This window comes from Pempheris klunzingeri, chromosome 6, assembly GCF_042242105.1.
Source record: "Pempheris klunzingeri isolate RE-2024b chromosome 6, fPemKlu1.hap1, whole genome shotgun sequence".
In the NCBI taxonomy this organism is placed as follows: domain Eukaryota; kingdom Metazoa; phylum Chordata; class Actinopteri; order Acropomatiformes; family Pempheridae; genus Pempheris; species Pempheris klunzingeri.
In genome coordinates, this window is record NC_092017.1 from 13392783 (window position 1) to 13420722 (window position 27940).

Below are 27940 nucleotides of genomic sequence, written 5' to 3' on the forward strand. Positions count from 1 at the left end.
CCTGAAGTTTTATGATGAATTGAAGCAGGGAGTTGGTCAAATGGTCTACATTCCTCTGTTCATAACTGATCTTTGTAAATAATACTATGTTATGTAATACCATCTTTACATCTGTAGCAGTAAAGCCTGTAATACTTAAAAACATCTGTCATATAATGCCATCAACATGGATTTATTGTAGGTGATTAATCATATAATGCACTGCCCTTCTCATTATTTTTGGTTGGTTGTTCTTGGTTATACAATAATCTCTTTAAGATATAATGTTAGCTTGCCAACATCCGACCTGTTTACTGCAGAGTAAAAGAAGTAATGGAATATACAGTACCTGACTGAATATTTCATATTCAGAATGTTTAATAATTATGTAAACTGGGGAGATTTTCACAAAAATACCCAATATACCTCAATTTACAAATTGTTACGCTAATAAAGTTTGCTTACTAGCTGAATAATGAAATGTAACATTGGTTAGTAGAGCACGATCAGATATTTTCCAATCATTTAAGATTAATATTACTACCTACAAAAGACCCATTTTCTCCATGTTTGCTACCCAAAATTGCTATACTTGTAAGCGATGCTACAGTTCCTGATCAGTGACTTTCTGTTTACACTGCTGATTGATTTTGATTGGATGGTGCCATAGATGTTAACCAGCAACTGAAGTCTTTGCTAAGACATTTCTGAAGTTTTAATGGTACAATCCTACAAAATCCCTAGCTTTGAACAAGCTAGTTGTTAGTAAGACTTTAGGATGGACTTTGCACATAAACTTTGTGATTGTTGCAAGCTGGTGCTGGTGTGTGTGTGTGTGTGTGTGTGTGTGTGTACGTGTGTGTGTGTATATGTTTGTCCTTGCGTGCATACTTTCCTTGTGTGCTTCCATCTTTCTACATATCCCCAGCTGTGGACACTGGTCTCCTTTGTTCACATGAACTCTGATTCTCAGTCTGGTTTCATCCCTCACTCACCAAACTTAAATATCAGGCAGCCAGAACTCAGAGCTCAAATTACAGAAGGCGTTTTATAACTTCTTACAACTTCTGACACATCTTTTCTGCTCCTACTGATAATAACATTTGAAATAAGCATACAGCAGCTGTCTGAATTACATCACGTAGTCATAAAACCAAAACAGCTTAGTGGTGCCATGATAGAGGTGCACATTTGCAGAATGCAAAGGTTGCACCATCACATTACCTGTGATACAAACTAATCTCTAGAAAAATATTACTCAGTTTTTTTTTGTTTTTTTTTAACCCTATATGCATCTGTTGTCCAAAGCAGCTAGTTTTGTGTTTTTCTTTCAAACCACATCATGGCCTCTGTTTGGCTAGATTAAGTCTCCTTAGCATAACATTGGACTTAGCCAGAGCAACACCTTCAGCTTTATTGCCCAAATATTATGACAGTGTGTTAATATTACAGCATGGGAACCCTTTCTCTCTCTTTCTGTGTCTGTCTTTATCTCTCAAACTCTCTCTCCACTTTGCATGTATCCTCTGATCCATTATTATAAACACTCTTAAACACTCCCAGAGTGTGAGATGTTGTGTGCCAGCAGGAGTCTTTATCCATTGACAGGAGGTTAAATGTGGAAACAGGACCTGCACTTCTCCCTCTCCTGTCTGATCTCTGGCTCTCTCTGAAAACACAACAACCCAAATAAGGAGATCAGCAATGTTTGAAGAGGGAGTGAGTGGAGTGGAGAAGCCAGACCAATCCATAGAAAGACCTTGGATAGGTGTTTTGATAGGGTAGAGTATGTGTCTGAGAGAGTGATAGCCAGGGAGTCGGGATGGAGTGAGCGCAGAGTGGTGAGTGAAGGGGCAATGGATGGAGAGGGAGAGGATGGAGAGAAAGGATGAAGAGAGGGAGGGAGGGGGAGAACATGGGAGGAGGTGTGTGTGTGGTGGGGGTGATTAGAGAGTGGAGGCAGGTTCTGGTGCAGTTTAAATAACTACCCATATAGGGCTCAACTCTCCATCTCTGTTCACATCTCTCTCTCTCTCTCTGTCTCCTTCCTACTTTCTGTCCCTTCCCTCTCTGTCTCTCTCTCTCTGCAGCTTTGTTGGACTCCAGCTCCCTCCAGAACTGTACATAAGACGGAATCTCCTGCATCTCAACGCAAAGGGAGACACATATTCGTGCTTTTGAAGATTTATTTATTTGCATCTGAAAGATAGAAATCCAACCAAGCAGCCACCATGGAGGCCATCAAGAAGAAGATGCAGATGCTGAAACTGGACAAGGAGAACGCCATCGATAGGGCAGAGCAGGCAGAGACGGACAAGAAGGCAGCAGAGGACAAATGCAAGCAGGTGGGAATGAATGAGGGGAACGGAAAGAGATGGATGTGTCAGAAGATGTGTGAGAAAGACAGTGTCAGAGAGAGTATGTCCAGATCATGTTTTGGTTCAGTTATAACAGAGATAATTGTAATATGGATTAAGATAACTTGTAAACACACAAGATGAAAACAGAAAAGGACCTATTTTATAGCTGGTGGAAGTGCTCATCATCTGATTCATTTGGAGGACAAAACCTATTTGGAAAAATGCTGTAGAAAGAAATTCAGACCCAGCATAAGTCATATGTTTTCCTTTTAGGCTTTTCTCTTTATCCAGTTCTTAAGCTAATCACGACACTGATACATACCAGACATACCTGTCATAAGTAAGCAGTCTGTAAATACTTTTCTCGTTTGTGTAGACTACATTCCTCACAGCTAATTTACTGTCCTACTAAGTCGTATCACATCAAGAAAATATTTGAAGTTCTTTTTTTGCCATCCCTCAACTCAACAAATGTTTGTAACAGTATGTGAAGCACAAACTCCTACCATTCCTTAAAAGGAATAAGGATAAGCTCTCAGGATAAGCTTTTCAAAGTATTTAGGCTCCATTTTGTCTAAAATAATCATGTCATTATTTAAATTCCAGCTAAAACTCAACGCCTAATCAGAAGAGCAATGCAGGCATCCCAAAGTATAGACACTAACTTCTGATCACCTCGGTTGATCCGTGCAAAAGTGAAGTTTTTATGGCAAAAAAAACCATCTGACACCACCTGAAGACCGCATACTGAGAGAAACTAGTAGAAGCTGAAAGAAGTAACAATGGGTCAGTATTAATGCTGTTTACAGTGATGCTCAAAGACAAATGATCAAACCCCTTCATGGTGGTTTTGGCCACTTCAGGTGATGAGACCACCCAGCGTCAGGATTCAGTCTTTGGGGAAGAAAGAGCGGTGACATCCCTCCCTAAGGGGGCAGATTAAAAAGAGTTAATGGAGCATCTGTCTGTCATAAAGCCCGTTTGACAGGTGTATCCAACACAGTAGACAACACACACACACACACACACACACACACACATAATGACCAAAAAGATACATGCAGACAGACAAATAGGAAATTAAACACACACACACACACACACTTAGGCCCGTGGTCCTAGGCGTCTGTGTGTACTCACTGATAACAGCTGTATTTTTAGACACCAGGAGAGAATGACTCTGTGGTATTCAGTAGGATTATCAGGAGTCTTTCATGGGCTCAGAGGGGAACACTTAACCTTTAGTGAGTGTATGTGTGTGTGTGTGTGTGTGTGTGTGTGTGTGTGTATGTGTGTGTGTGTGTGTGTGAGAGAGAGAGGGGATAAGATTAGGCTCTACATACCAGGGTTTATGTCATCAGATAGTAAACCATTACCATTTAAAAGTTCCCAAATATCATAAACACAATTAGACTAACAAATCAGCCACTGCTGCTGTATCACCAGTCTGAATTCAAACACCTGGGCTTTAACAACATCCCCAACAGACTGAACCATTATTTAAGTGCAATACATACACCTCACAGCTTACGGATATGACCCATCAATTTGCTTATATAAACAGTTTTATTTTAACTTGAGGGTAAAACTAATTCAGTGAGATGATAATGAGTGAGATTCCAACAAACAGGGTGTCTCAGCATGCCAAACAAATGGCAAGAAGATGTAACTTGAAAATGTCAAAATAGTGCAGATAAGTAGAATATAAAAGAATAGATTAGACCAGAAGAGAAGAGAATAGACAGGAACAAAATAGATTAAAATAGAATAGAGCAGAACAGATCAGAAAAAAGCAGAATTTAATTGAATTGACTTGACTTGAATTCAGTTGAATTCAATTGAATTGAATTGGGTCAGCGTTGGAGTTAGCTGTAACAGTGGCAGCAGTGGACAGGACATTTTCATTCCAAACTTGGGGGTAAAAGTGGGGGGAAAGGTTGGGTAAAAACAGAAGAAGATAATGGAGATAAATAATAGATAATAGATAATAGAGAATAGAGTCTGGATGAAAAGACAGAAACAAAATGGAATCACGGTCTCTCCTGTTGTAGCTTGAGGAGGAGCTGATGGACCTCCAAAAGAAGATGAAGCAGACGGAGGACGAACTGGACAAATTCTCAGAGGGCCTGAAAGACGCTCAGGAGAAACTGGAACTGTCCGAGAAGAAAGCCACAGACGTGAGTGAAGAATCACACACTCACACTGTACACACACAGACACACACACACACAGGGGGGTCGGGGCCAACTGAGTTTCACTTCACTTGACTGACGAGATATGAAATGAAACTGCCTTTTCAGTAATAATGATGCACTTCTGTTTCCCACTGAATCTTCAGCAGGAGTTTGATTATTGACAAGAAGCTCCTGCTCTTGTCATTAATTACTTGCTTTTTCCGACATTGACACACACACTGAGATGTTACCATGGCACTACTGAAAACTAGAGACCATTATTCCACAGCTGGGCTGTTCCTCCGCCAGCACCAGCTGTGGGTTCACTTTGATCCACAGTGAATGGTTTGGAGCACTTCAGAGACTGTTACATTCCTGTGCAGCCACTCCTGAAAGATGAACACATGGATAAACTGTAACCCCCTCACACACACACACACACACACACACACGCACACACACGCACACACTCCTCCAAACCAGCAAACCAGAGCAGCAAAGGTTAACAGACAAGCTGCAGTGTTGACAAAGTACTGTCTTCATGCTTTTATTCCAAATTCCCGTTTGGCTTTTGTCTTCAGTTCTGACATTCAAGTTGGCTCTGAGGGATCATAAATCTTCTATATTTATTTCTGTGTACAGCGTCACACGTCTTACAGTTTGTATGCGTGCAGACTTTACTATAATAGCAACAATGTGACATAAATATGGAAGTTTTGTTTTATGACATGTGATTATCACCACGGGCACTCTTTCCATCACGGATTTCTAATGTTGGAATGTAAGCACATTAACTCAAATCAGAAATTAGAAATACTTTATTTATACCCAGTGTGTAATTCTGTAAAGTAAATTCCTACCTTAGTAGTTGTGTGGTACTTGCACTTGTACTAATGCTTCCATTTTATACTATTTCATGCTTGACCTCCACTACATTTCAGAAGGAAACATTGCACTTCTTACCCGACAATATTTATCTGAATGTTGTAGCTACTCGCTACCTTGCCAATGAAGATTTTCTGCAATCAGCTTGTATACTATGATGCATTGTTATAGATTTAACCACTCAAGAGTACATGATGTAGCCAAACTAGCTCCAGCTACACCAGCTGCAACATTAAAATGCTACTAACACATTAATGCATATGTAAAGAAAATCCAGAAATGTGATACAAGAAGACATTGTATTTACAATCACATAATTCTAACCTTTTAGACATAACTAGTACATTTTACTTTTGATACTTTAAGTATATTTAGCTTATAGTACCGTCGTACTTTAACTTGAAAGAGAACTCCACCAGTTTAGTAGTGCACTCCTATAACATCATCAGACTCACAATCAACTCACAGTTCTTTAAAAAGGATTAAAGTCAGTGCAGCAGAACCAGAGGTGTTATCTTCCTTTTTCAAAACATGGCACCTACATTACCCACAATGCAACTCCACCACAGAGATTCAGCTCTGGTATGCTAGTAATGGCGAATGGAGCCTTAAGCAGAGATGAGGAGTGGCCATCAGAGGTCTAGTAAGCTCACTTTGTTCTAAGCCCACACCTCCCGTTTCCTTTCGTTTACTTTCGTTTTCAAATTTGTAGCTTTCTGCCCAAACAGACGCCACGTCATGTGACATCCATATCTGGAGCCACAAAAGCAACTTTTTCCACATATACAGTAATACTCCTCAAGACCAGTAAACAAACGTTAACAAAGTGTTCCCCTTGGCGTTAACTTTTTAATGCTGGACTACGCTGTAAATGTTTAAACTGTGTTAAAAAAGTAAAAGTGCTAAATGATACTATTGTGTAATCCTGTATGAATGGTAAGAACAATCCTATATTGGGGGGATTGTATGTTCTACATCAGACCCAAGCTACATATTAAGTTTGTGAGAATATATCTGTACACACAATCACTTAATTTCACTAAATGTAGCAGAACATTCGAAAAATCTGCAATCCCATAGATAATCAGCTGAAATCTAGGAAAACAGATCATATTTTAGATATTTGGCAACACCGCAAACCACAGAGCTGTATATCTGTCAGTGGTGGGTCCTCCAGCACTTTGGTGCATGTGTGCATAGGCGTGTGTGATCGCTCGTGTGTGTGTGTGTTAGAGAGAGAAAGAGAGAGAGAGAGAGAGAGAGGGAGGAAACTTAAATCACAACAAAGTATTATCCGTATTTGGGACTCAATTATGTCCAAGGTAAAGATAGAATACTGATCATACCAGTTTAGCAGTGAAACGCCACCTTAATAACCACAGCTAAGAATCCAGTCATTCTAATTAGATTACTGAGCAAACTGAGCAGGGAGAAGAGTCATGAAAACAAAAGCTCTCCTAGCTTCCACCAAGACGTGGTATTGTTTGAGCCTTGCGGAGGATATCCCAGGGAAACGCAGCGTTGTACTACACACAAAGAGAAGGGAAGTGTCTGACACACAGTCACAGACACTGAGGCTGAGACACGCTGGGTTATCCTCACGCAGTGATTAAATAAACTCGGAGAAGAGTTCTGCGAGGCCTCACATGTAAAGTGGGTCAAGTGGGCCCCTGGAAAAAGCTGTAGTTTGAGTATGACTAGGTGCAGCTTCCACTACAGGGTGGGTGCTTTGGTAGGTGGAAACAGAACTAAAACAATGTAGATCTGCTTAAAAATAGATTTTTACATATACAGTGACACCAACCTTTTCAGCCAGTGAAGCTTCTCTACTCCACATCCATGAATTCCCTCCCACATGTCTCTTATTAGAGGCAGCAGTCAAGTCATTACACATCTGAATTCACACAAAGAGCACGACCAGATCGGAGACCTGGAGGGGGCTGGGAAAGCGGAACAGTGAGCCAAAGACCCCAACAAGCGAGCAGTTGTGATTCATGAAAAATGTTCCCTGCACCAGCGACTACCACTGCTGATATTTAGGTCATCCCTTCATGCAACCACACACAGAGTCTGTCTTTAAGAGTGTTAGATCATACGTAACATTAGCATAAAGGAGTCAGAAAAGCAAAGGTGGTGAGAGCCAATGAGGGTGGCACCATGTAGTCTTAATGCAGGTATTGATAACACCATTCACAGCAGCAACAGTTACAGTTTTAGGGGAAAGCTTGACTGTGGGGGCGGCTGGGAAGAGAAAGCAGAGAGCAGGCAGGGGGGCTCTGGTATGTCAGGAATGCAGCTAAGGCAAACAGAAAACCCCACACTCCTGTGTCTAATGAAATCAATGCTTCCAGCTTTTCCGGTGCAAGGGATCAAATCAGACAGAAAAGCTCAATCGACACATGAGATTGATTGCCAGAGATTTTCTTGTTCGTAGTGACCAGCAAGGCCTGAATTTGAGTTTAACTTGAACCGAAGCGAGCTCAGATCTGCTGGTGTACTTGCTCGTCCAGCCAGCGTGTTTGCTCACAGGCCGACCGTGTGAATAGGAAACTGAGAGGGTAAACATGGGCAGGGCTGGCAGAGAAACATGACAGATTGCAGCATAAATCTGTTTTACGCCCATACAGTGAACATCAGCTATTTACAGGCAGGTGGTGGATGATGTTTGTGTGTTAACTCCTTCAAGACAAATACTCACACAGTTCCCCAAAACACAAAAAAATTTATGGTGTTTGACACTCTAGTTAAAAGTTCGCCTAACAGGTTTCCCAAGAGGTGCGAGGTCTAGAAACAGGTTAATAATATAAAGTTAACTGTAAAGGATGACTTTGCCATGTATGAATTTATATGCAGCCCATGTGATTAGTTTGCTGCATGTTGCATCTAATGTTCCTGTCACTGAATTACAAGAGAAAACAGAAGATTTTGATCAATTTAATTACGTTCTAACAGTTTGTGCAACCTCTTCATCTCTTCAGCTTGCTGCTTGTCAGCAATACCTGACACTGGCTGTAGTGAGCTGCGCTGTAATCCGTAAAATGATGCACACCATCACAACTCAACACATCTAGAATAAAGTAACGATGCAGCCATAGACTTTGACTTTAATGAATGTAAGCATCATATAACATTATGATACATCACAGCATAAAACGATATCAGACTGATGCTGGATTTTTGCAGTCAGTACCAATATTGATATTTGAGATTTAAATATCAAATATCAGCCGATAGTTGCTTCTTATATAAACACCTAACATACAGGTTTTATAAGGATTCTTTAGATTTTGTCCTAATTGAAGAACAAGTGTAAGAACAGTATGCGTATGACCTTAGAGACATTTTACACTTGAACAGTAAACTTGTTACTTATGGACCCACATGATGTACGATGGGAACAACATTTCAGCAATAAGCTAACACTGTCTAATATATCAGTCTAGCTCTGCATTATAGATCATATCTCATCACTGATTCTCAACCTTTTACTGTAATCTTGTGACCCTTTATGGCCGAGTTGATGCTAAATCGCAACACCTTATCTCACATTGTGTGTTTATCAGAGTTTTCAGGAAGTCATGCTCCATGTGTCTATGATCTCCAATATTTCCTAAAACAGTAAAGATTTGAAAGCAAAAATGTGTGTTGCAGTATTTTGCAACACCTCAGACCTAATACAACCGTCCAGCCTTTTCTCTCCTGATCAAATACTGATGCTGATCCGATGCCAGTATCGTACTTCACTGTTGGAAAGCCATTTGAATAATTTTTGTCTTAAGTCTGTGGTCTGCCATGACCGAATGAACATAACTGTTTAAGGAAACACTCAATTTTATGATGATGTTGTCACATAAACTGTATTTGCTTCATAAGGTCAGTAAAGGGGCCACTTATATAGCTTCAATGATGAATGCACACATTAAAACACACATTATACACGTTGACACACAGGATGGAAGCTTCACACTTTAAACTTGAAGTTGGTTGGAGTTTTTGTGTGACATCTAAACTACGGGCACTGCACCTTTACAATGACTGAAAGTGATTCATCCTGGCTTTTCTTTTTCTTCTCGAAGTCTCGCAGCAGTGATCACATCAGTCACAGGGATCAGCTTTAACACACACACACACACACACACACACACACACACACACACACACACACACACACACACACACACACACACACACACACGCCCCGCCCTCTCTGACCTCACCGTCCCGATCATCTGTCTCCTCCTCCTCCTCCTCAGTCTGGCGCTCTCCGCTCTCCTCACCGCGCTGCCTTTCTAATCCTCCTTCTCAAACTCAAAGCGTCCGGACCAAATCTGCTACATTCCCGAGGACAACTTTCTGTGCTGCCCATGAGCTTATCCTTCCTACAGACCACAAGAAACATTTGGAGAACACCTGGACACTGTTACTTCCTGGTTATATAACTTTTGTTGCACTTGAACGCCTCATTTACATTCCAAAGACTTTGGCCCCGGGCGGACATTGATTATTTTGTTTTTTAGATCAACGATCAGTCATTTTTCTGATCATAACATTACTCTTAATAGACTAAACACGCAGCAGGCTTTAGCCTACTTATTTTTGCACAAGGCAGAAATAGTCTTAAGTGGTTTTTTTTTACGCGTAGTCTTAAATTAAGTAACAAATCAGTCAAAAATGGCAAGTATGAACTCTCTGGATGCCGTCAAGAGGAAGATTCAGTGTTTGCAGCAGCAGGCCGACGACGCGGAGGACCGGGCTCAGGTCCTACAGAGAGAGCTGGACAGTGAACGGGAGCTCCGAGAGAAAGTGAGACAAATCAAACCCTCCACTTTTCTCCCTCTTCTAACCTCATCTTTTCCCACCGTCACCTGTCAGACTGATGCTAGGATGTAACCTTTTCACATTATCTGCCAGCGCTCTTAAAAAGTCTAAATAGTTGGTGTCATTGATTCATTCGCGGGCGTGTTGGAGCCACAATGCAAGGCGTTGGTCTTAATGAAAAAAAGTTTGGATTCCTGCAGGTCTGTGCGCATGCTCAGTGATGTCCGACCCACAGGCCGCTGTGAAAGTACTGTGAATAATGTACGTAGACAGCTCTGGACCTACTGTGCAAAATTTAGTCTACCTGATTACCAGAAGACCTATAATTAATGAAAATATTCTTAATCTTAAATTATTATGTAAAATATGCCTGCAATATATAATCGCACCTACTTATTAATTGGGTGTTGGCAGCTTTTAGAGCCACCACCACCATTTAGATTTAGGGGATCAGTGTTGTGGGATTCCTGGGATTCACTTCTCACACTGTTGCTGACTTGCTCAGTGACACTTCAGCAGGGTGGACGTGTGCCAGCAGCAGCTGTCTGGATGAAAGCCTAACCACCATACCATCCTGCCTCCACTGATGACAGGGAAATTAAGGGCACAGACCTACAAGAATGTCTGCTCTGTTATTAGGGATTCAAAGGAAAAGTCTGAAAATGGGCCATTTCTCAACTTGGGATGAAGTTAGTACTTGCACAATTGATTAGTTGATCAACAGAAAATTAAACAAAAGTAAATTGAGGATTCTTAAAAGGCCAAAATGGCAGCAAAAAAAAAATCACTGGTTCCTGCTTCCTCAGTGTGAATATGTTCTCTTAGCTGTCCATGATAACAATCTGAACGTCTTGACTGTTTCCTCAAACAAAACGTTTGACGATGTCACTTTGGGGACTTTTGACGGGCACTTTTTTCCACTGGTTTACATCCTGTTGAACCAACTGTTAAAAGGTAGATTAATCAATAATGACAATAATAGTTTGTTGCTGCCTTATTTTCTGTGTTTATATTTCAACATACGTTATCAGCAGCGGTTGCACAACTTATTCTGTAATAAGCACAAGTCACAACTGAAGTTACACAAACCTGTGGTTTCTCAAACTAGACGCATGGATGTGCTGAAAGTGACTCAAGCGTTTTCACCCCTGGTCTGTCACCTGCCTGTCTCTTGACTCAGCCCACATCCGACTTGTGTAGCTTCACACAGAACAGGTAGAGACTGGAGGAAAAACTGCTCGGCAGCACAGTTAGGTAACAGTCTTGACTTGTTTCACATGCTGCTTTATGGCATGTGGTGCCATATCCTTTGCATAGGAGCTGGTTAATGACAGGACAAGTAGAAAGGTTGAAGGCGAGTGGGAGGGGAAGGTGTGGCTGTAAAGATATGGGAGCTGAGATGATGAAAGGAGCTGGCCTGCTGTAGGACTACTGCTTTGTTACAGACTGCCTATTAGGTAACAAGGCGCCTTTTTAATTCAACAATTGGGCGTTTGCTCAGCTTGTTGGTCATTATGATGTGAACTTTATTCATCACCATGACGTCAGTAATCATTAGTTTAAACGAGCCTATACATTTAAAGTCATAGTTGTCTGTTTGCTGCAGGCCTGGGACATATTAAATGTATTGATTTCAACGTCAAGTATTGTGGTGTTGTGATGGTTGATTGTGGTCGTGTTCACCTTTTGGGATAATGAGGCACACACCTCCGTATTCATTTCTAATGTTAAATGAGGTTACTGTGTGTTTCCTATCACATGTAAGGGGTGGGTTTGAGTACAGTAGCGCGCATGTGGTGACACATGCACAGAGTTTGTAGTCAAACATTATTTTAAAGTATTAACAATTGAGTTTTATTCTTCAAATAGCATATCCACTATTTTATCATATAAAACTAAACTTTTAAAGGATAGCATACTGTCAGAAGTGGGCTGATAACCTGAGATATTAGATGATTAACGGTCATACTTTTACTGAAATCCCATTTACCACTTGTGAGCAGTATATAAACATGACAAATTGTAAATAACGCAGTATAAGTTAGATATAAGCATAACATAATTAGAACTATTTTAAGTTTTGCATACTATTTTTCAACTAACTCCTTCTATAAAGATATGTTTTTTACAGTTACAGCTGTGTTACATGATATTGTCGATTATTATCTTCTAGATGCCTCAGAGGAGGAGTTAAAGGTGTTGACAAATGGATCAATAAACACTTAAAGACACCCTATATGTGCCTACAGCTACTCCAGAATGTGTACAGACATCTTAAATAACATGTAAATGATAGATGGGGGATTGAAATGGTCGTTTATCTGCAAAGTGAATATGATGAATTCTCTCCCACTGTATCCCTGTCAACCTTAATGTGTAAAAGCAGTTTCAGTTGTTGCACACCTCACTCTGTGTGCATTCAAAGTCAAACGGAGGAGTGCATTTGTGCGGCGGGGTTGGTGTTGTCCCATATGTGAATAATTAGGGCAACCTGGAGTTATTCCTTGGCACAAAAACTCTTTCATCGGAGCAGGGAGAGATCAAAACTGGGACCTTGCTGAGTGTGTGTAGGGAAATGATTCATTGTTTGAGAATGTGGAGGCATCATAAAGAAACATTGGCCCACATGTCTCACTAAAAAATAAAACTAATTGTTTTGTGTTATTTCTATTGCGGTTTTCATGCCTCTGGAGACGTTACTCAACCATTCAATAATGCTTTAAGGCTCTGTCAGATTACAGAGATGTGGCATGATTTTGAAATGCTCATTTGATCTTAAGATGTGTTTTATGTGCAGCCATTATTCTCAATGAGCTGTTCACTTTTCACAGCGGTTAACTTGTTTGCTGGTTGAAGCTCAGAGGTGAGGGTCGGGCCAAAGATGATCATTTATTCGTACTTTCTTTATGGCCATGAGAACAGATGAACCAGATTGGCTGCATTTTACAAAACTGAATCAAATTTGTGACACCACCTTTCAACTATATTATCAACATTATATAAAAAGCTCATAAGTATCCACTTCCTCTTTTGAAGTTGGAGCTCTTGCATGCTGTTTTCAGAACAGTCATGTTGTGAGACAACATACAGTTTCCATGGGAATAATTGGTGTTTTGACTCAAAGCGTGTAGAAATGCAGTTTGTGGCCGACTGATCCATATCTAAAACCAGATAAAAAGGGAAGTATGACTAAAAACCTCCTCAGAGTTAAGTGTTGGGAAGTGGGTCGTCCCAACTCCTCCTCGGCTGCCCCTCCCAGGATGTCGTCTGCCGATTCTGCTCCAGCACTTCCTGTGTTTCAACTCCCAACACTTCCTGTCCCTGAGCTCCAGCCCTGATCAACAGGAAGATTATTGTGTGTGGTGGACTGAGCGTTTGTTAATGAGTCCAGCCAGTGGTGTACAACTTCAGTGACAGCTCAATACTCAGAAATATCTCAAAATGTCTACATCTCTTTTCAGTACCCTTGAAGTTAGTTTTCTTATGGCGATGGGGGTCAGCTACTAATTTCTGACTGTCTGTCTCTATATACAGAACTGTCTGTGTCTGATGTACCATAATGACATTTACATTGGATTTTACTGACACATTGGAGTTGTTTTCTACATACATGACTACAGTGCTCATTTTATACCACTTATCTCTCACATTGAAAGCTAATTTAAGGAAATGACTTAACTTGACTAAGTAATGCTTATCTTAATCACAGCTTCCCTCAGCTCATCACTTTGACAAAATGAACGAGACATGTCATCTGTTGGCTGCTTGGTGTGGTCAGTGGCTTTGAAGGTTTTCTGCTGAGCCTCCAGCAGATTCTGTGGAAAGAATTACTTCCTGGTTTCACTGTTTTCTTTGGAATTTCTCCCTGGGAATAGCTCAACTTTCCAAATATAAGTGCCACATGTTAATACGTTTTGGCAGTGTTGGCATTCTGGGGAAAACTCCCATGTTAGTTGCTTGTGGCTTAGCTGATTATGTAGGCCAAGGTTGCGGTTCAAGCAAGGAGTAGAATATATTTACAGTCGGTGCTAGCAAAGCAAAATTTGCTATAATGTCACTCAGTAGCATTTGTAGAGTGGAAATGATGTGTAGCGTTTATAGCATATAGCAGTGTTTGAATCATTTCGTAGCCAACACATTGAGCCTGTATTTTTCTTAATGGATCCATGCAAGGTGCAGTGAGAAACTTGTTTTGATGTGTTTGTCAAAGCAGGATCTCTGCATCTGCTAAAATGTTGGTGCTGAAATGGTTTTCATTTCGCCTGAAAGAAGTGTATAAACAGTTTTATTGTAAGAGTGGACTGCTACTACGATTGCTAGCAGTTAAATCACCTGCCCTCTATTTGTTCATTGACCACACAATTAAAGATCTGTGCTGTTTTCTACGAGTGTCATTAAGATTTATCTAACGTCCAACAAAACCAAGTAGGAGAACTGTCTGAACCCTCTGAAGTCTGCTAAATAGTTTGCTTCCCAGTGTATTTCATGGATTCCCGAAGGGCCTTTTTACAAATGTGCAATGAACCTCTTGTCAGAATTAGACTCTTCGCTTTTACGCAGCAGAGCCTGAACGAAAGACTCAAATCAGCTCAAGATCTGTGTGAAAGTCTGAAGTGTCCTGTAGAAAAATGGTGACAAATCCCATTTTGCACAGAGAGCCTCTCTGGAGGTTTAATAGCCTTCTTTTACATATCATACCTCATGACAGGCTGACTTACCCTGTACGCAGCTGTCTTTGCATTCCAGATATTTATGGGAAAAGATAACGCGATCACAGACACACATTCACGCTGAGAGTAGCAAGCAGTAGTGTCAGGAATAACTTCCCCTGAAACCTAACAGCATTGTGCGGCTCATTAGCCCACTGCCCTGGAATCAGCCAATAATTAGATTCCTCTTTCACTTGTCCTTGATTCTATCTCTAATGCATTTAATACACTCAGGTATTTCTTAAGTCACTCCCAGTAGAACTGTGCTGTATCTTTGAGCCAGGCTGTGGACTGTTTACTAAGTAGAGGCCGATGGACAATATATAGTGAACCAATGCCAGAGAGGTGAATAGAAAAGCACATTAGAGTCCTTTATTCCAACATATTGTAGTTTGTGTCACTTACCGATGCTGCTGTGACCAGCCAGGCGGCACGGACTGCTGAAGGAATAGTTTGAAATATGCTGCAGACTGATACCACTCTCTTGTCTATATACCAAGTATGAAGCTACAGCCAGCAGCTGGTTAGCTTAGCACAGAGAGTGGAAACTAGCCTAGCTTCGTACAAAAGTAACAAAATCTGCATACCAGCACCTCTTAAGATCACTTATTAACACGACATATCTTGTTTGTTTAATCCAAACAAAAACCAAAGTGTAAAACCAGCACAGTGTGGTTTTACAGAGGCTTGTCATCACAGTTACACGTCAACCAGCAAAGACTCTGGGAGGAGCTTTAGAGGTGCTGCTAGGTGGATTTTGTTTGCTTTAGACAGAGCCAGGCTGGCTGTTTACCTCCATTTCCAGTCTTTGTGCTAAGCTAAGCTAACTAGCTGCTGACTGTAGTTTCATCTTTACTGCACAGACACGAGAGTGGTGTCGATCTTCTCATCTAACTCTGCAAACTGTTTCTTTAAGAATCTTACAGCCACTATGGCTGAAGGTCTTTTAGCAAAGCAGTAGCTGGTCCAGGGGAGCTGTGAAGAAGTCAGCAGTTACTGGAGTGCCACTCACCTCCCAGTGTTACATATTAAACTAGCCTGATAACAGAGGAGCTACTTGTCGTCCAGTATCTTTCACATTTAGGTGTGTGTGTGTGTGTGTGTGTGTGTGTGTGTGTGTGTGTGTGTGTGTGTGTGTGTGTGTGTGTGTGTGTGTGTGTGTGTGTGTGTGTGTGTGTGTGTGTGTGTGTGTGTGTGTGTGTGTGTGTGTGTGTGTGTGTGTGTGTGTGTGTGTACTTGGTGCCACGATCTTCCTGATACTCCACCACAAACATTCTCCATAGTTTGTTTTACCATATAAGGCGGTGTGCGTCCCTGGCAGCCGAAGAATGCAAAGTGGCTGCTAAAGGAAGAGGCTTGGCCAGAGACGGAGAGAATACCAGCTCTGAAAGAGAGAGAACAATCAAAGGGAGGAAATGAAAGGATGTTGGGCAGCACACTTCCTGTCACTCTTTTCAAAGATCCTCATTTGTAAAGTGACGTATCTATTCTTGTAGTAAAGGTTTGTTGTTTGGCTTAGTAGTTCTCAGCTTTTGAGACCTTTATCTTAACACTGCTATCATTTTGGTTTTTTTTTTGTGCAAAACCTTTCCAAGAGTTCGTGCTGCTGTCCTTCAAGCTTTGGTTAAATGATTTTCTAAAGCTGCAGTATTTTCAGCTGGATCTTCTGGATTCACAGGAAAAGCTCTCTCTTCTCTGGTCATGGCTGGATGAATTAGTGGCATAAGAGATTGTGCTGTATGCACATAAGCTTTTTTTTCTTGACACAAGGCCGTCTCTGTCTATAAGGGGATCCCCCCCTTGATTGTAAAAATCTGATAACTGATAAGATGCCTATATTTGGTTGCAAACATGGCTTTACCACCACAGTGGTGTTAGCTGAGACTTTGGTGTTTGTGGTAATGCATTACCTGACAACAAGCATTGCAACAAGCCGGTTGCTAGCTGGTAATTATGTTTGTTTGAGAGAGGCAGAGATTGACAGAATGAGGGTGTCTGTTTGCATGTTTGCAGAGCGTGTGTGTCTGGAAGTGCATTACGGCATCTGATGTGCCACTGTAGCTGACCTAAAGCTCATGAATAGCATGTTTGTTTGTGTGCAGACAGTATTCTTCACAGCACATTGCTTCACTCAGGACTGAGGAGGTAACAATATCTGTTATTTCAGGCTCCAGTTCAATTCTGCTCAACTTTTCTCACCAGCCAGACGTGCTGTCGACAGATGAGGACGCTGCCGATGAGATTTCAAGATGTTTGACCGATTTATAACTTTTCATTCATTCCGCATTGGGTTAGGTTTTCCTCTATCAAGTGCTGGCCGCTTTAAGGCATGTCAGCGCTAGCTCGGCAGACATTTCCTGTCTCGTATCAGCGGCCTCCCCTGGCAGCTCTGGGTGCAGTAGGGCAGGACCTGGGAGAGGACAAAAAAGAACCAAGTGAGGGAGGAAAAAAAAGAGAGGTGGAAAGACTGACTGGCTAGTCAGCAGTCTAAGATGACATGGAGACAAGAGGGAGAAAATCTTAAGAATTAAAAAAGAAGCTTGTGCCAGCCGCCAACAAGCAGGAAACCATGCTTTCATTTCCTGAAATATTGAGCCTATGACAGAATGGAAGATTAGACTGGATGGAGGTCCGTTTATTCTGAGCACAAACAGACTTAATAACTTTTTTCCATTGAGCTGTCTGAGTTTTCTTTGCAGTGTCACCTTTCCTCCTCACTGCTAATCCTTTCCTTTTTTCCTCCCGAAATAAATTTTATCTCGCCAAAGGCATGGCACAATGACTCGCCTACCTGTAAACTGAATTGCAGACACTTTGACTTGTTGATGTGACTGACAGACTGAATAACGATCTAATGAGTCACTGACCCACTAACTGCTGCCCTGCAACTGAGCACAGAATAATGTCTGTTTGTCTAACAAATCCCCAGCTGCTTCATTTTGGGAATAGGGTGTAAACCTGTGTGGGTCTGAATGAATAGTTTAGTGTTGTAACAGTTAAAAAGTGCAATATAGTAGTGCAGTTTGAGCTGTCTGGTTGTAAACCAGTTGTTGTAAAGTACATTTTAACAGTGGACAGCGTCTTTGTGGTAACTCTTGTATGAAAACTGAGTTGGGCTGGTTTTTTAGGTTGAAAGCAGCTCCCTAGGAGGTGGCGGTTGGATAAACTCCCCGGCCAACAGAGAGGAAATGCCTGTATAGTTGTCTGTTTGCTTTCTTTTTCCTCTCTCTGCCTTTGTTTACCAAGAGCAGATGAGAAGAAGCCCATTTGTCCACCCTATTTGGCTCAGTTCTGCATTCACAGTCAGCGGAAATTGAGTTCTTGTAAACGCTTCATTCAACTCTAAAGTCCCGCGATCTTCAGATATTAAAAAAGATTACACTTTCCTGCCAGACTCAGCAAGTTAGGAGCCTTGTGTCGTCAGTGAATGTTTATTACAGGTAGGCCGCGCTTCTATACAAGATCCTCCAAGGACCTCCAGCTGTCTCCATTTCGCTTATTATTCATCAGCAAGACTCAACTATTGATTTGTGAAACATGAGCGCCTCAGGAGAACATGCGGAATAGATTACAGTATCTCACTTACTCATGCCACAGATGAGATTTTCTGTATTTCAGTCCAATTACTTTCAGACGTCTCCACGTGCATTGAGTCTTCGTGTCTGTGAATGTGTACAGGACACAGGCGATAAGGCAAAATGTCTTCCTATGGTCATGACACTATGGTTATATCCAGTTAATTGTATATTAACATATTAAACACAGGTTTTTCCAGAGTAAGAGTCCTATTGAAGCGTTGCACCAAATGTTTTTTTTTAAGTTGTCTCTCCCCCAACATGGCTGCCTTGATCCCTTTGGAACAGCTTTCAAAAGTAGATGCACAGTGGTACAGTGTTTGGAAAAACAAGTTACTGGTGCCCCCGAGACTTATTTAGAATATGCAATAACGGCACTAAGTTTAGTTTTTGTACATTTCTTTTATAGAAAGACATAAAAACTCTCTCTCGCTTACACTGTGTGAGAAAGTGACGGCAAAAGTCTTATCATTAAATTATCATTCAGTATTTCTAAGATATTCACTTTACAAACTGTTTTATAAACCATAAGTCGTTAGGTTTGAAAATGGCAGACAGCTCTATGTTGGAGAAATACCAAGAATATGTTCCGAGATGTTCTGCTCAGGCCACATTGATGAGACAAAGAACGTCCTCTAATGAGAGACTGATGAATAGAAAGCCAGCTTTTTAAAATTAAATTAGGCATAACTTGCATGAAAAGCATGAAGTTAAACTTCACTCATCTTTAATAGGTTACATAATAGCATTAATTCACTTTGTTTAGAATGGACTTACCACAGTGCTTATTTTGTCGTGCAGACAATTAGAATAAAGCAGCAGATCTCTTTTTCTAACTGTCCCTGTTTCTGTTCATATTCTCTTGTCTGGCTGTAGACTTTTCCTTCCCCTCACTGCCCTCTTTGTTTCATAGTTGGGAAAGAGGGGGGAGGGGGGGACCAGCTTGGATGATTTAAAGTTGAATGAATGAAAGAATGACTACATTTCTCTCTTCCCCCTTTTTTTTTTTTTTCTCCTCTCAGGCGGAGGGTGATGTAGCAGCTCTGAACCGTCGTATCCAGCTGGTGGAGGAGGAGTTGGACCGAGCTCAGGAGAGGCTGGCCACGGCACTGCAGAAACTGGAAGAGGCCGAGAAGGCCGCGGACGAGAGCGAGAGGTCAGATGAAATCACATTGAATAAGACTCAAACTTGATATTCGTTAGATGCAACTGCCTGTGTGTTTAACCTATTTCAGTGTGACGCACCATCATCATTTACTGGCTTATTTGTATGTGTGTTCGGAATCATTCATGTCTGTGTCCTGTCTAATCAGAGGAATGAAGGTGATTGAAAACCGAGCAATGAAGGATGAAGAGAAGATGGAGATCCAGGAGATGCAGCTGAAGGAGGCTAAACACATCGCTGAGGAGGCCGACCGTAAATACGAGGAGGTGAGGGTTTGACAGTGGGACCTAGTTTGGATCAAGACTGACTTAAATTGGGATGCATTCCTCTGTCGTGGCATTTTTAGTTTAACCTGACCTACTCTTTCAAGGGTCCAAAAATATTCCACCTAAACCTTTAATGTTTTGCTCCTCAGGTGGCCCGTAAGCTGGTGATCCTGGAGGGAGACCTGGAGAGAGCTGAGGAGAGGGCTGAGCTCTCAGAATGGTAAAACCAGTGAAGGCATTAACACCAGCACATAGACAAACACGCTCTCACATGTTGCTCTTTGATTAAAACAAAGCATGTGCTGGTCCGCCTCCACAGTAAAGCCAGTGACCTGGAGGAGGAGCTGAAGAATGTGACCAACAACCTGAAGTCCCTAGAAGCCCAGTCTGAGAAGGTGAGAGGGCCGTGTGACTGCTGCCTGCAGCAGAAATACATTTATACATTTACAAGTGCCAGATCAGTGGAGTTTTTCCACACAGGAAAAATGCAGCAGACTGTAGCAAACCTTTCTTTATCCTGTAGTGCATTCTGTTTGGCTTATGTGTAAGACTAATCACAAACTGTGAGTTAAATCCACTATAAAACTGAGGTCATTGTTTTTGGTGCCGTAGCAGAACGACAAAAAGTTAGCACTCAACTCCAAGCAGTAATGCCGAAAACCACAGACCAAGCCAGAAATCTAGGTGTAGTCATGGACTCAGACCTGAATCTGAACAACCACAACAAAACAAACCATAACAAAGTCAGCTTACTATCATCTTAAAAACATATCAAGGATAAAAGGATTTATGTCCCAGCAGGACTTGGAAAAACTAGTCCATGCATTTATCTTTAGTAGGCTTGACTATTGTAACAGTGTCTTTACAGATCTCGCCAAAAAGTCCATCAGACAGCTGCAGCTGACTCAAAACGCTGCTGCTCGAGTCCTCACTAACACCAAGAAAGTGGACCACATCACCCCAGTCCTCAGATCTTTGCACTGGCTTCCAGTTTCTCACAGAATAGATTTCAAAATCCTGCTGATGGTTTACAAAGCATTAAATGGTTTAGGGCCGAAATATATCTATGACCTCCTACTCAACTACGAGCCGTCCCAAACTCTTAGATCATCCGGTACTGGTCTTCTAACTGTACCTAGAGTCAGAGGTAAACAGGGTGAGGCAGCATTTAGTTTCTATGCACCCACTATCTGGAACAAACTCCCAGAAACCTAATCTGTTTTATCTCCCTTCTATTTTACTTCTTTTTATATCTGTTTTAATTGCTCTTGTTTGTTTTTAAATAATAAATAATTTAAATTTGCTTTTACGTTCTCGTTTTGCTAATATGTAAAGCACTTTGAGTTGCCTTGTTGCGGAAATGTGCTATACAAATAAACTTGCCTTGCCTTGCCTTGTTTACCAAGGTAGGACGCGTTCGCTGACTGACAACATTTTGTCCCTGCCAAACCATATTGGCTGATTATGACAAAGCTGGCAGATCCTTTATGAATTTGCTTTCGTTCTCTCTCACAAATACACAAGCTAAATATATACAACAGTCCACACTGAACACCAGGTCTGGCACCCAGCACACTCTCATCTCCACTTCCCTGCATCCTATCATTTGGGCTGCTCTCATGGCCCAGTGGACGGTAATTTGAGTGAGCAGGGAGGGATACCACATCACCAAAGTATTGTTTCATGCTACCTCCATTGTAATTGTGTATCATCAGGCCCTCAACGCAACCATTTATTTTCCCCTCAGGTTGTTAAGATGAAAACCTGAATGTACTGAGAGTGCAAGACCCAAACTCTTTAGATATGTTGAATATGTTTGCAAAATAACTTATCCTCTTCATGCCAAATTAGCCACTGAGGCTGTTTTTTTGCACATGCAGGTTTAATATTGTTTCAGTATACCAGCAGCCAATAGAGACCTGCATTACATTCTTCCTGTTTGCTACATCGAATTCCTCCCCAGGCACAGACAGGCAGTATGACGGTATGCCAGGTTTACCACATCACCTTTATCAACACATGTCTTTGCTTTGCTCAGTCAGGTCTGCCATAAGAATAATACTAATAATAATAATAATAATATCAAACTTTGTAACAAAGTTAATCGAGTCGGACCCTTAAGAGATAAACAAAATGACATAATAAAATATGCAATAACAACAAACAACAAAGATAGGAACAGTAACAGTCATAGTGAAACCAATAAGACATGTTGGAAAGTTACATTGGAGTGGTAGCTGCATTGATAAAAGGCTTTTTTTTTTTTTTTTTTTTTATAAAGATGAGTTTTAAGAAGTGATTTAAAAGATGTCAGCAGACACTCGGTTGGCATCACAGCACAACTCAACCCAGGCCGGGCCAGCACCCTGCCCCTTTCATACCACTGCCTCCTGTCTTGCATAACCCTCCTCAGAGGGAGTGTGTATAATCCTTGGTGTGTGTGTGTGTCTGCGTGTGTGAGCATGTATTGATACTGCCACTTATAAAGTAATGGTATTTCTCTGTGTCTCTGTCAACAGTACTCAGAAAAAGAAGACAAGTACGAGGAGGAGATCAAAGTTCTCACTGACAAACTGAAGGAGGTGAGATCCTGGTTCCAGTGATCCCACAGCAAACAGGAAGATGTCACTAAAAAAATCTCTCTGATGACATTAGTGTACACTAATTGAGCATGGACTGTATGTTTTTAAAATTAGTAACGTCAAACAATGGGATGGATGTTGTTGTTGCATGTTATCCCCCATAAGTTTTCATCACACACTTTAGTGTGATTATTTCAGCTTGTTGTTATTTATTTTATCAGCTTAATATGTGCATTAATTTACCTCTAAATGTAAAACATGCCATTGTTATGATAACTGTTCCATATAGGGCAGGCACCTTTAGTGTTCCAGACCTGGACGTTGAATTCACTGCATTATAGCTTGTTTCCTACCATATAACATACTGTGTCTGTGCTTTTGTCAGGCTGAAACTCGTGCAGAGTTTGCAGAGAGGACAGTGGCCAAACTGGAAAAGTCCATTGATGACCTGGAAGGTATGAGATCAGTACCACTCACCTCTTTGTTTGCACCAGTATATTATTGTATATATTCTGATAAACACAACACAAAGCCAAAGGATATTCAGTCAGTCAGTAGTTTTAAATGGCTTCAAATGAACACCCAGTCATCTAAGGATGCAGGAAATGTGTTTGTTGATGAACAACAAGCAGATACTATAGTGGAGTTTCCTGTAGGTCAGGGGCAAAGTCCTAATTCATTTTAATGCACACATGCATAATTACATATAATTCAGTTTGACACAGACCCTAGGAGGAGTGTCCTATTTCAGCAACGCTGGAAATGTTTTCAGTGGAAAAGAAAAGGTTCCCTGCCAAATGTATAGAAACTCCTTACCTAAGACAAGCTAATAAAAGACGCTTGTTTCTGGAGGACAACTACTCCATGTCAGCCACGCTGCAAAGAGGACAGAATGTGCTCAGATGTTTTTAGGTCAGCATTATTTAGTTGTTGAACCACAGGCAGCTGAGTTTATGGAGTTATTGGTGCAGTTTTATGAGACATTCAAAACGGGCTTAAATGCTCAAACCTCACCCTGCTAAAGAGCTGCACGGATAATTAGATATGCATCATTCTTGCTTCCAAACATTTCTGCATCTTTAAAAAAGCCTGACCTATTTTTTTTTCTTCTTCTTCTCCTTCCTCCCTTTGCTCTTTTCCTCCATCTGTCTCTCGTCCTCATCCCGCTTTTGGCTTGTTTGTGTCGCTGCTGTCCTTGACACCTGTGTGCACTTCCTGTCGACCTCTGACCTCCAGATGAATTGTATGCTCAGAAGCTGAAGTACAAGGCCATTAGTGAGGAGCTGGACCATGCCCTCAATGACATGACATCTCTGTAGATGCTCTCACACCTCTCTGCCTCTCTTTCTGTGCCTCTCGCTTTCTTTCTTCTGCCCTGTGTTTTGAGTTTTCTGAACTCTTCATCCTCTGTCTGTGGATCATATGTGCCTTCTGCCCATCTTACTATGTAGAAAATAATGAATTAAAAATCCTCCTCTTTCTTACTTCACAGCTTTTGTCTTTCTGTTCTTGATTATCCAAGTTTTGTAAATAGGTAATCAACAGTTTGCCCTTGTGAAACTAGTTGTTAATGTACATTGAACATCTAATTATCTGCAAGTTTATGAGAGCCAAGGTGAGACATTATTCTGGTTTTGGTGTGAATTAATTCAGTCTGCATCACTCGTTTACCCTTAAAAACACCCCTTTGAAAAAGTTACATTTAACTTCCATTTGTTGGTTTCTGATATTATATATTCACGTGTCCATAAATGATAAATGAATATAATAAAACCAGTGACACCACAGTGTAGCCTCCCCTAAATAGTCCACAACATAATCTACTAACAGTCCTCAGTCAGCATGAACGGCACAGCGGCTTGGTTTGAGTTTTTTTGCATGTGGCACAACTTAACCAAAATAGCTATATGCAAAACATCTGTTCAGTAAAACAGCGCTCGGTGCAGTTTTGCAAAGGATGCTGTTTGACAAACCTATAAAGAGAATTAATGAGCTTGACATTAGCAGTATTATTTGCTGATGGTTGAGGCTTTAAAGTGAAACTTTTCTTCTCTCCTCTCCAGACAAATTATCATGTGCCAAAGCAGACAATATGAACATGCATCAAACCCTGGACCAGACCCTGATGGAACTGAACAGCTTATAAACACACCGAGAGGAAGCTGGAGAGGATGAGATCGTCACGTAACATTCCTTCAATGTTCGACTCCATTCCACATTTCGAGCTGTAAAATCTCTATTCCCCGTGTGAAGGGGGATTAACTTAATGCTTGTCCCTTGATGTTTTTTTTTTTTTTTTTTTTCCTAAGGCACAACGTTGTTTCTTTCTTTTAGATGGGAAGTCTTTTTGACCACATGGCTTCTTTTTTTTTATTTCTATTTCCAGCTGTGATTGCAAAAAATCTCCCCAGAAATGATTTTGACCACAAGAACTGGCAATTATTACACCCAAAGAAACCTCAGATTTGGTCACTGAACCACTTAAACTGGCTAAATTTTACATGTTATGTGCACATACATTAAGCCTCTGCATGATTATTTTGATACATAAGCTACAGATGGCCTTGGGTTTTGCTCAGTCAACATTAGAATGGCCCTGAAGTGCCACCCAGTGGTGATATGAAGTTAGTTTATTTTTTTAAGACGCTAGAAGTTAACAGACGTCTGATCTACACGCACCTGTCTTAGCAGTATCCTTCTAGATGCAAAAACAGCATGAAGGCCAAAAGGACGGGTGACTTTATGGAACGGTTTCATTCATAAACAAACAGATCAAGGCACATGCGGCACAGTCACTCTAGGCTTTCTTACATGTACGTAAAAAGCAATGCCTCATCTGCTAATCCCTGATTATCCTGAGACCTACATGTGGAGCACGCACAGAATATTTATGTGCATGAGATGTTTTCTACTCTTTTCTTGGAGAGCTGTGCATTTCTTAACTGTACTACCTTTCCCCAAGTGTGACCTGACCATTGACACATTCTGCATCGTTGCCAATAATTTGCCGTAATGTAGCCAACACTTACCAGATTTACTATATTTTGTATTACATGAGCGGGCAAAACCCCAAACCACTGGAAGCTCAGTCAAGTTTTATCAACCATGGATACTTATTGTATATAGTAGAATAATGTTAGGTATGTGAGAAATTGTTTTGCTTTAATTTTTTTTTTTTGGTTTTTTGGTTTTGTTACATTTACACCACTTCTTTTTGCCAGGGGAACTTTCAAGACCAAAGAACACACATAACGCAGACAATAAATTCTTAAAATGTTTTATTTTTGTTTGTGATGGTCATCGTGGTTTCATCTCATGCCAGGGCTATGAAAAGCACCTCAGACGTGATCAAGACCATTTTGAAATATTTCATTCACCACCCCCCCTCTATGTCAACCTAATAAATGTTTTACAGAAATCATGACTCATTGGACTTTTTGTGATTACAAAACATTTTTACTTCTGTTTTACTCATTCAATTGAAGCAGTCACGCCTCCACATAAAAAGTGCTACATCATATCAATCTAATGCACATACAATTCGATTTGAGCGTAAAGGAATGTCCATGTACATGATTTCAGTTTGCTTGAATTCTCCTCTGTCCTTTGACACTCTGCAGGGGGAATAAAGTTTCACTGCACATTTTCAACACATAGACAGAGGTGATTTCTCCACTAATGATTTGCCATGTTTAAAATCCTGGAGAGTGAAGGTCAGATGCATTCATCCATCGCCCACAATCCTGCATGTCATGGTTGTTTTGGCCGATTTCAGATCAAGAATATTTCTTTCTGAAGGCGCAGCCTAGAGGGACAAAAATCCAACATTTCAATATCTGATCAGAGGAAAAAACGGTAAGAAAGAAAACCTGGTGTCCATCACTTTTTAACGACTGGCAGAAATAAAAGTTCTGTGACTTTTTCTCACCTGCTGTCAGTCTGCATTTGCCCCCTCCTGGTTGGCAGAGGATTAAAGAGCAGCCTCCACATGGTACCACAGTCTGGGCATGGCTGAAGATAGTTGTGATCCTGTAGCAGCCTGGAGAGTATGTAAAGATAAATAAGATGGGAAGATATTCCTTTATTAGCCCCACAACGGGGAAATTTACAATGTCACAGCAGACAGGAGGAGATGTATAAAATATGTACAGTTGAGACAGAGGATGTATAAAAATAGAAACATAACATACATATGTTGTATGGGGGAATATTAAAAAGAATGGAAAAGAAGGGGGGGGGGTATTAGAAAGTATTGCACATTGTGAGGTGAGGTAAAAAGATAAATTAATATATTGCACAAAGTGAGGTTGTTCTGAATAAATATATTGCAGTGTCCTTCATGGGGTGGGAGTCGTTCTGTTTCATGGATGATAGCTTTGCCATCATCCTCCACTGGGTCGACGGGGCGACCCAGGACAGAGCTGACACTCTAGATGAGCTTATCCAGTCTCTTCCCGTCCACAGCTGTGATGGCTGATCCCACAACAGAGTCATAGAAGGTCTTAAGCAGACCCCCCTGCACTCCAAAAGACCTGAGCCTCCTGAGCAGGTAAAGTCTGCTCTGCTCTTTCTTATAAAGTACATTAATTAGAGTTTTTTGAGACATTTTAAGCATATAATTAATCAAACAAATACATTAGAAAATGACATATGTGGCACAGTCCTCACCTGTGCATTTAACATCCATAAAGTAGGAGTTTGGACTCTGCACCAGCCTCTTCTTCTTGTGTCTTGTCCTCTGCTTTGCAAAACTGGGGTGCATCAGATCCTGATCCAGCTGCAACCGAGATCATGGCACACTTACAACATTTACCACTGTAAAGAATTCAATTAACGATTTTTGGTTTTGTTATTTTCATGGCACTTATTCATTTAATAACTTATGTTTTGCTGACACTCTTATGACCCCTACAGTCTAATGAATGAATCACCACTTAGAGCAAGTGCACAGACATGTCCAGGCAAGCCCAGGCATCACTCCTCGATTTATCAACACATTTAGGCATTTCACGTTGTACACCACATTTATCAATTGATTAATAAAAGTTTCTAATTATTTTTTCCATGTAATTTTATGCTTATTAATTATTAACAACAGCTCTGTCAATCAGAACTGCTCTACAAGTCTTAACATTTCTGAAAACATTTACATTATTAAGAAAAAGGTTTTCACTTACAGGCATTTTTGCTCAGATCTCTCAGGTTTTTCGTCCAGAGCAAATAGGATGTACTGAGTATGATGTGTAGTTCAGGTGCTCCTCTCCTCTCAGAGTCAGCAGTGGTTTGTTGTTGGTGTGATGGATGATTACATGGTAGTACAACACCGGAAGAGACCGAGCGGACGGGGTCTCTCTCTCTCTCTCTCTCTCTCTCTCTCTCTCTCTCTCTCTCTCTCTATATATATATATATATATATATATATATATA

General features: G+C 40.9%; 2 protein-coding genes across 4 annotated transcripts; one reads left to right on the top strand and one right to left on the bottom strand.

Moving 5' to 3' along the window:
• Positions 1-2045: 2045 nt before the first annotated feature.
• Positions 2046-25934, top strand: tpm4a (tropomyosin 4a). 3 transcript variants are annotated; one of them, XM_070832621.1, is made up of 9 exons: positions 2046-2324; positions 4391-4516; positions 19523-19656; positions 19814-19931; positions 20081-20151; positions 20251-20326; positions 22451-22513; positions 22899-22968; positions 23750-23868. In XM_070832621.1, the coding sequence occupies exons 1-9, from the start codon at positions 2211-2213 to the stop codon at positions 23830-23832; spliced, it is 855 nt and encodes a 284-aa protein (XP_070688722.1). In that variant the 5' UTR covers positions 2046-2210; the 3' UTR covers positions 23833-23868. The 3 variants fall into 3 exon arrangements, with proteins under 3 accessions (XP_070688722.1, XP_070688720.1, XP_070688721.1); XM_070832619.1 differs by lacking the exon at positions 23750-23868 and adding an exon at positions 24577-25934 and having other exon boundaries at positions 2051-2324; XM_070832620.1 differs by lacking the exons at positions 2046-2324; positions 4391-4516; positions 23750-23868 and adding exons at positions 9659-10201; positions 24577-25934.
• On the bottom strand, positions 25777-27838 carry LOC139202997 (small ribosomal subunit protein eS27-like). The gene is made up of 4 exons (XM_070832622.1): positions 27691-27838; positions 27182-27290; positions 26442-26552; positions 25777-26318 (listed from the first exon to the last, which is right to left on the bottom strand). The coding sequence occupies exons 1-4, from the start codon at positions 27694-27696 to the stop codon at positions 26290-26292; spliced, it is 255 nt and encodes an 84-aa protein (XP_070688723.1). The 5' UTR covers positions 27697-27838; the 3' UTR covers positions 25777-26289.
• Positions 27839-27940: the final 102 nt, after the last annotated feature.

What these genes read in the sequence shown, in the direction of transcription:
- LOC139202997 (XM_070832622.1), bottom strand. An exon ending in TATGGATGTTAAATGCACAG is followed by an intron (nt 26,553 to 27,181) that starts GTGAGGACTGTG and finishes CATACTCTCCAG; the next exon opens with GCTGCTACAGGATCACAACT. An exon ending in CAAATGCAGACTGACAGCAG is followed by an intron (nt 26,319 to 26,441) that starts GTGAGAAAAAGT and finishes TTGTCCCTCTAG; the next exon opens with GCTGCGCCTTCAGAAAGAAA.
- tpm4a (XM_070832621.1), top strand. Translation starts at nt 2,211, where the DNA reads ATGGAGGCCATCAAGAAGAAGATGCAGATGCTGAAACTGGACAAGGAG. An exon ending in CCGAGAAGAAAGCCACAGAC is followed by an intron (nt 4,517 to 19,522) that starts GTGAGTGAAGAA and finishes TTCTCCTCTCAG; the next exon opens with GCGGAGGGTGATGTAGCAGC. An exon ending in TCACTGACAAACTGAAGGAG is followed by an intron (nt 22,514 to 22,898) that starts GTGAGATCCTGG and finishes TGCTTTTGTCAG; the next exon opens with GCTGAAACTCGTGCAGAGTT.